General features: G+C 47.5%; 1 protein-coding gene across 1 annotated transcript; it reads left to right on the top strand.

Moving 5' to 3' along the window:
* The first annotated feature begins 5,962 nt into the window (after positions 1–5,962).
* Positions 5,963–6,738, top strand: DUSP21 (dual specificity phosphatase 21). The gene has a single exon (XM_036460413.2). The coding sequence runs from the start codon at positions 6,046–6,048 to the stop codon at positions 6,727–6,729; it is 684 nt and encodes a 227-aa protein (XP_036316306.1). The 5' UTR covers positions 5,963–6,045; the 3' UTR covers positions 6,730–6,738.
* The last annotated feature ends 2,153 nt before the right edge of the window (positions 6,739–8,891 follow it).

The raw sequence follows: 8,891 nt of genomic DNA, 5'->3' as shown, positions 1-8,891 counted from the left end.
TAGGGACTGCAGCTGGGGACTACCCTCCTGCCTGTCTTCAGACATCACATGCAACTCCTTCTAGCTACCAGCTCTCTGGTACCCTTATCCCATACTCCTTTAGGGTTTGTTTTGTTTTGTTTGTGTGTTTTTTACCACCACTACCCTTCAGTGTAAATATATTACCTACATCCTCAGCCTCTTGCCTTCAATGTCCACCCTTGAAAGCACCAAACCCCCCAAGCACTGATCCATCAGAAGCTTGATATTCCATTCTTTTATGTGGCCATGTGTATACTTGAGGAAATGAACTCCAGGTTCCATGCCAGACATGAGTCTGCAATAGATGTATCACTGCTCACAGGCTACTGTGAGAGCTCTCATTCTCTAGGTTTTTGTTTTGTTTTGTTTTGTTTTTTATTGATTTTTAACAGAGTGGAAGGGAGAACGATAGAGAGCTAGAAACATCGATGAGCGAGAAACATCCATCAACTGCCTCCTGCGCGCACACACACACACACACACACACACACACACACACACACCACCAAAGATGTGCCCGCAGCCAAGGTACATGCCCTTGACCCAAATCAAACCTGGGACCTTTCAGTCCGCAGACCGACTAAGCCAAACCGGTTTCGGCTCCCTCAGGTTTTGCCTTTCTTCCCATCACACCACTCCCTCCACGAATCCATCCATGTAGCTGTAAGTGAGCTTCCTCAAAATCAATTCTGATTATGCCATTTCCCTGCATAAAATGCTCCAGTGTGCCACCATGGCCTGCAGGATCAAGCCCAAGTGCCGGGGCAGGGCTCCCTGGGATCTCGGCTGTTGGCTCCCCTAGCCACTCCTCCAGCCCCATTCCTACCTCACTGTGTGTTCTAGTAATTCTGGATTGTTGTTCTCCGCCCTCCTGACACTATTTCACACCTTTGTGCCTTTATCTGTACTTCCCTTCCTGTCTAGAATCTTTCCCTCTTCTTGTCTGCCTGGGAAACTCTTATTCTTCCATCAAAGTCCTATTCCAAAGATAGTCTCACAAACTCAAAGGACCACCCTCTACACTGAGTGGCCAGATTATTTATTATGATCTCTGAACACATAATAATCTGGTCACTCAGTGTATATATATTAGAGGCCCAGTGCGTGAATTTGTTTATGAGTGAGGTCCGGCCAGCCTGGCCAGGGGGAAGGGACATGGGTGGTTAGCCAGCCTGGTTGCTGATTGAACTCCTGGTAGAGGGGACAATTTGCATATTAACCTTATATTATATAGGATATATGCTGAGTGGCCAGATTATGCGTTCAGAGATCATAATAATCTGGCCATTCAGTGTATATGCCTTGTTAGTTAAAAAGAGGAAAAATTACTTTTATAATGTAGAAGCCTAGTTAATGCTTTTTTAACCAGGTGATCAAAATTATTGTCATCATTAATAGGACAGATATCATATGCCTCCAATGCAATGTACTGGGAATGCATATTTTGTATTTACCTTAACAATGTACTGGGAATGACAATGTACTGGCGATATTCTTGCAAAAAATATTTCATCTGAATCTAATCCAGAAGGAATGATCAAAAGTATCCAACTGAAAGTTGTTCTGCCCTGCTGGCATGGCTCAGTGGTTGAACATTGACCTATGAACCAATTCTCTCTCATCATGGATGTTTCTATCTTTCTCTCCCTCTCCCTTCCTCTCTGAAATCAATAAAACTATATTTTAAAAATTAAAAAGAAAGAAAGATGTTCTGCAAAACTGGCCTCAATTCCTCAAAAATGTCAATGTCAGGAAAGACCAAGTCAAAGCACAAGAAAACAACAGGCTTGGAAACTGCTTCAAATTAAAAGGTGCTAAAGAATCATGACAACTAAACACAACAAGAGATCCTTGATCCCATCCTGAATCAAATGGGGGTGGCAGTGGGGTGGAAATCAGGTACAGATAGCCTTACTGGGAGGATTGGTGAGTTTTGAATATGGATAGGTGGGATCATGCCTAAACGAACAGTCGAACATCCCTTGAGGGGGTCCCAGATTGGAGAGGGTGCAGGCTGGGCTGAGGGACACCCTCCCCCCCCCACCCCGTGCACGAGTTTCGTGCACCAGGTCTCTTGTATATTAATATTAGATAATAATGTCAGGTCAATCTTAAATTTCCTGTGTATGGTCAATGTACTGTGGTGATGTAGGAAAATGTACTGTACTTGTTCTGAAGAGATATGTACTGAAGAGCTGAAAGTGTTGCTGTATCTCCATTTAACAAGCAATGGTTCAGGAAAAGAAACAAGCAAACAAATACGTGTGTTTGCATATCTAAATAGGAAGAAGAATATGGTGGTGAAGTGTTAACAACAGAGGAATTATTGGTGGAGAGTAGAGGAATATATTCATTGTTTTCTTCTTCCAATTTTTCTCTCTGTTTGACATTTTTCAAAACAAAAATTTGGACAGCAATTCTGCCAGTGGAGTGGCTCCCCTCTGTCTCACTGCTTCACTAATAAACACACTTTCACTTAAAAAAATTGAACAGAATAAACAGAATAAACAATAAATAATAAAAACAAACAAATGAACCAAAAGCTTTGTTCTGGGTCACGTTTTCTGTGTAGAATTTCTTAACCCTCCCCTACTGCCCCCAGTCCTCAAACACACACACATACACACACAGCACAATGAACCAGCCTCTCTTCTGTCTCTTTCATGATGTTCTAGCGCTCTGACCAAACTGTAACCTCTTTGATATCTGGATCTGTGTGTTGTGTTGGATCTACACAATGCCTGAACTGTACCTGACACAGACTGGATGCTTTTTCAAAGAGTTATTCAGGCTGAGTCTTGAGGCTTGGGTAGGCTTCAGGAAGCAGACAGGAACGAGAAGGTTTTCTCAAGAGAAAAGAATGGAGTGAGCAGAGGTAAGGAAGGAGGAATGTATATTTTGTATTTACCAAGAACATTTGAGCTCTAGCTGGGTTGGCTTGGTGGATAGAGCCTCGGCCTGCGGACTGAAAGGTCCCAGGTTCGATTCCAGTCTGGGGCACATGCCCGGGTTGTAGGCTCCATTCCCAGATAATCAATGATTCTCTCTCATCATTGATATTTCTATCTCTCTCTTCTTCTCCCTTTCCCTCTGAACTCAATAAAAATATTTTTTTTAAAAGAACATTTGACTTGCTTGGTCAGAACTGAAGATTTATACAGGTGAAAATGCCTAGCACACCAGCTTCTTAATTACAAAAATGTGGTGAATCAATGAATAAATGAAATTTGAAAAGCAGGCTTAAATGAGCTTGGAAAGGGCCTTGACTGTTGAAGTGGGGAATCTAACCATTATCTAGTTCTTGACATGCACAGTCTTCTCCCAGTGGCAGGAAGAGAGTGTGTTCTAGGGTGAGTCTTTTATACATCTTCTTCCCTAAATAATTAGGAAAAGCAGAGACAAGTGGGAATCTGAAAGTGACCTGTTTCCAATCTCAGGAAGAGGAGAGGTCAACTTACCTACTCAGAAAAAGCCCTATCGTGGAGTTTGATGACATCATGGAATGAATATCAGATGTAAAAATAAATCAGTACATCTATTTAATACAAGTCATGCTTGTCTTGGGAGAAATGGATGAAATTATTTTGGTTAATATTATTTACACTAGAGGCCCAGTGCATGAAATTCGTGCACATGGGGGGAAAGGGGGTTCCTCAGCCCAGCCTGCATACTCTCACAATCCTAGACCACTGGCTCCTAAGCACTCACCTGCCTACCTGCCTGGTCAACCCTTACTGCCTACCCTGCTGTCATGGTCACCCCAACTGCCCCCTGTTCCAGTGTGCTCGCCCCCAACTGCCCCCCTGCTGGCCTGCTCACTCCAAACTGTCCCCCCCACTATCCTGATCACCTCCAACTGACCCCCACTGAGGGCCTCCTTGCCCCCAACTGCCCCCCCCTTTGCTTACCCCCAATGGCCTTGCCCCCCACAAGCCTGATCACCCACAACTGCCCTCCCCTCTTGGCCCCTAACTGCCTCTACCTCAGCCCTGTCACCATGGCTTTGTCCATAAGAACGTCCAGAAGGCCTCCTGGGAGGTCTTCCAGTCTAATTAGCTTATTACCCTTTTATTAATATAGCTTTTTAAACCTTAAGAAGCATATATTTATGAAATAACCCTAACACTTTTTAACATTAGCCCATAGATTAGCCCATAGATTACAAAGCTCCCATGATGCCTATCTCAAATGTTAGATTGAACCCTTTGAAATAATTTTAGCCCAATTGAGCTCTCCCCAACAGACAATTTTCTATTTATTTAGGATTTGGGTTTTCTTGGATAGACTTGTGGGGTCTGATGATTTAAATAATGAAAAACAATCTGATGATAACAACTGAGAAAAAGAGAAGTGTGTTCTGTTTTGAGGTTATGGTTTCCTTGATCATTCCTAACCAGGCTGGCCTCCATTTTATCCCTGTTCTCAGTCACAGTACACCTTCGCATCCAACCTAAAATGACAAGGCACAGGCACGAAGTGTTGTCTCCATTAGCTGCTGGGCAAAATGATGTGTTTAGGTTATAGCTCTTTGGAATCTTCAGTCAAGTTCTACAAAAATCTGAGCTGAGATCAAATGTAAGCCTCGGGTCACATTTTAAAAATCAATTTCCGGCCCAATTATGATGTAGCATTGACTTGTCCCAGAATGTTTACCATTACTGGGAGACACCATCAGCGGTGGTCAGAATGATTTGTAGTTTACAGAGAACGCTGGCATTCTTTTTCAAGAAAGTAGACAAGATAATTTGAACTGTTGTTTCAGGTAATGAAGTAAAATCAAGTGATAAATCATTTGGGCCATACGCACAAATGGACTGTGACACAGCTAAATTAGTCACAACTGTCCACTGCGGGCCAACTTCTCCATAGATAGAGGGCTAGATATGCCACTTAGCGATATTCCCCTAAAGCCAGTGCTGATGCGTTCATAAACAGGAGCATGACTCTATGGCTACAATCAGCTGACACGTCAGGCCGGCCCACAAAGCCAGCCAAACCCATATCTTACCGCAGGTTTTCAGAGATTAGCATATCACATGAACCAAATGCGTTCCCCAACTTAAAATACGATACTGCTCCCTTGTAGGAAAAGTGCAAGCCCAGCCTGGCCAGTGTGGCTCAGTGGTTGAGCATCAACCTATGAATCAAGAGGTCACGATTTGATTCCCAGTCAGGGCACATGCCCAGGTTGTAGGCTCCAGCCCCAGTGGGGAGTGTGCAGGAGGCAGCCGATCCATGATTCTCTCTCATCATTGGTATTTCTATTTCTCCCTCCCTCTCCCTTCCTCTATGAAATCAATAAAAATATATCTTAAAAAACAAAGAAGGAAGGAAGGAAGGAAGGAAGGAAGGAAGGAAGGAAGGAAGGAAGGAAGGAAGGAAGGAAGGGAAGGAAGGAAGGAAGGAAGGAAGGAAGGAAGGAAGGAAGGAAGGAAGAAAGAAAGAAAGAAAGAAAGAAAGAAAGAAAGAAAGAGTAAGCCTGTTCTGCAATACCAGTAAAACAGAAGCATTCACACATATTGTGGTTCAACAAGTAAAGCATAAAATAGATATCTGGTAACAGAACATTTTTAAAGCATCAAGACTTGGATGTTGAATGTCAACTGTAATTGAAATGTACAAAAGCAGCACTGGCGTTGGAAAGTGAAGGACTCTGAAGAAAGCCAAGGATAAATCTGGAAAAGAAAGAATAGATCTGGGCTTTCTCTGAAGACCTGGCCGGGAGGCCAAGTCCTCCCGGTGGCAAACTGCGTTGCCATGGAAACGGCTGGGCTGGGGGTAGGGGACTGTGACGCTCTGGACCAGGGAGGGCTTTCTCTGAAGACCTGGCCCGCAGGCCAAGCCCTCTGCTGTTGCCACGGAAACCAGTGGCGTGGGCCGTGAGGGGATTGTGACGCCCGGGGGCAGGAGGGGCGATAACCAGCGACTTGCCCACCGGCCCTCAGACCCATCCAGAGGCCTCGCAGTACTGCAGTGGGAGTGGCGCCCCCAACCGGCCCAGAAGACATCCTGCCTGCCTCCTCGATGACGACGCCACCGCCACCACCATCGCCACCATCGCCACCATCGCCATCCTCACCATCGCCATCCTCACCATCCCCATCCTTGCCATCACCATCCTGGTCGTCGCCACCACCACCACCGCCCCCGCCACCACCACGGGCGCAGAGCCTGCCGCATCCCCTGAGGACCCGCGAGCTGTCCCAGCTCACCAGCAGCCTCTACATAGGCAGCGCCGCGGCCGCTAACAACCGCTACCTGCTCGCCACCAACCGCATCACCACCGTCATCAACATCTCCGTAGAGATCATCAACACGTTCTTCGAGGGCATCCAATACCTGAAGTTCCCCGTGAGCGACTCCCCCGGCGCCCGCATCGGCGACTTCTTCGACGCGGTGGCCGACTGCATCCAGGCGGTGGGTTTGCGCCGGGGCCGCACGCTGGTGCACTGCCACGCTGGCATCAGCCGCTCAGCCACCGTGTGCATGGCCTTCCTCATGAAGCACCACTCGCTCTCCCTCCTCGAGGCCCACACCTGGACGCGGGCCTGCCGGCCGGTGATACACCCGAACAACAGCTTTTGGGAGCAGTTGATCCTCTACGAGTTCAAACTCTTCGCCAGGAACACCGTGAAGATGATCGACTCCCCGTTCGGCAGGATCCCCGATGTATACCAGAAGGAGTACGGGCTGATGCTGTCCCTGTGAGCCACCGCCACCGGCTGAGGATCTGCACCGTCATGGGGGGGACTGCAGAACGTTGGTCTGTATGGACCACACCACCCAGTGACTTTTAGAAGGACAAGCAAGGAGGGGGCTGCAGAAGTCTTTGGCTTTGTGAGCCTCGTCTGTAGACAATAAAATCAGGTCAATGGAAGATGGTGTCAGTGTTTCTTCTCCTTGGTGCAGCTGGCCAGGCCTACTAGGGCCTGGCCTGGGGGGGCAGGGGTTGAGGGTGGGGAGGGATGGGAAGGTGGTGCCCAGCTCAGATGGACCTGCATCTGGGCCCTGCCCGATCCTGAGTAACTCAGGAGGGATAGCCCCCCCACCCCCATCTTCCATACACACACCCCCACACAACCCCTTCCCCCCCCCACACACACACACAACCCCAGAATCCTGCCTAGTTCTTTCCATCCCAAAGTCACGGGGAGTTCTGGGGGCCTTGGGGGAGTCTCAGGCCCTTACCTTCAACCACAGTGGCTGAACTCTGGATTTCTAGATTGCATTTACATATCAAAGTAGTTTTCAAAGACACCATTCCACTATACAAAGTTGAAAAATCTTTTTGCACAGACAATGGGGTGGTGAGCACTTAGGGAAAGGGGACGGGAGCGGGCTGGAAGAGGTTAATGGGGGAAGAAGGGGAACCTATGTAACACTTTCAATAATATAGACAGATGAATAAATGAGTAAATGAATGAATGAATGAATGAATGAATGAATAAATTTTCCAAGTTCTGTACTAGATGCCAAGGCCTCAAATACCCTTTGCAACTCTAATCCCTTTATCCAGGGCAAGTGATGAGAGAACAAGCCTGACTCTAGGCCTCGGGGGTTTCTCTTATGGGCCTTGGCTGGAACTCCTGGCTAGGACACAGTCCTGACATCTCTGACACTTCTTCCTCCCATGGTGACCTGTAGGGGTGGGCGGGGGGGGGGGGGGGGGGGGAGTGTATCTCAGAGCCTGTTTCCTCACCTGTCATTCAGTGACACCCACATGTCACAGGGTAGTTGTGAGGTATAGATTCCTTAGCATGAGACCTAGCACAGGAATGGAGTCAGGGCTGCTCTTGTCCTATCTAATAAAAGAGTAATATGCAAATTGACTGTGACTCCAACATACAAGATGGCTGCCCCCATGTGGACACAAGATGGCTGCCCCCAGGTGGACACAAGATGGCCAACAGGGGATGGCAGTTGGGAGGGATCAGGCCTGCAAGGGAGGGCAGTTGGGGGCAACTGGGCCGTCAGGGAAGGGCAATTGGGGGGACCCAGTCCTGAAGGGGAGGACAGTTAGGGGCAAACAGGCTGGCAGGGGAGCAGTTAGGCATCAATCAGGCTGGCAGGAGAGTGGTTAAGGGGCGATCATGCTGGCAGGCAGAAGTGGTTAGGGGCAATCTGGAAGGCAGGCAAACGAGAAATTGGGAGCCTACAGTCTTGGATTGTGAGAGAAATGTCCAACTGCCCATTTAGGCCCGATTCTACCAGGTTCGGCCCTAAACAGGCAGTCAGACATCCCTCAAGGGGTCCCAGATTGGAGAGGTTAACAGGCTGGGCTGAGGGACACACACACCCCACACATGAATTTCGTGCACTAGGCCTCTAGTTATTAATAATACTCATTGGCCCTGCTGGGTAGGGATCAGCATATTCATCCTCACAATGACATTTCCCCCTTTTGAGCACAGTTCTTTGTTATCCACAAAGGGATCTTCCGAAAACACATCCTGTCTGGAAAAACAAATGGTTAAGGTTCCTTAGGATTCTACCTCAGAGGAGGCCTAGATTTAGAAGCTTTTAAGGTTCCCATTGTGTCACCCTTTTTAATCTACGTACAAGCGAGAAACACAATTCTCACCACCACCACCCCCCAACCACCATCACCAAAGGCCTTGTTTATTTTTTATATTTTTATTGATTTCAGAGAGGCAAGGAGAAGGAGACAGTGATAGAAACATCCATGATGAGAAAGAATCATGGATTGGCTACCTCCTACATGCCCCACACAGGGAAGGGATTGAGCCCAGAACCTGAGCATGTGCCCCAACTGTGAATTGAACCGTGAACTCCTGGTTCATAAGTCAATGCTTTGTTGGGTTAATTTGCAAACTCACTCGGATTGGCTGTAGGCGTAGAGGAGGTACGGT

The sequence above is a fragment of the Pipistrellus kuhlii genome, unplaced genomic scaffold (assembly GCF_014108245.1).
Source record: "Pipistrellus kuhlii isolate mPipKuh1 unplaced genomic scaffold, mPipKuh1.p scaffold_m20_p_32, whole genome shotgun sequence".
Classification (NCBI taxonomy): Eukaryota; Metazoa; Chordata; class Mammalia; order Chiroptera; family Vespertilionidae; genus Pipistrellus; species Pipistrellus kuhlii.
This window is presented reverse-complemented; position numbering and strand designations above follow the sequence as displayed.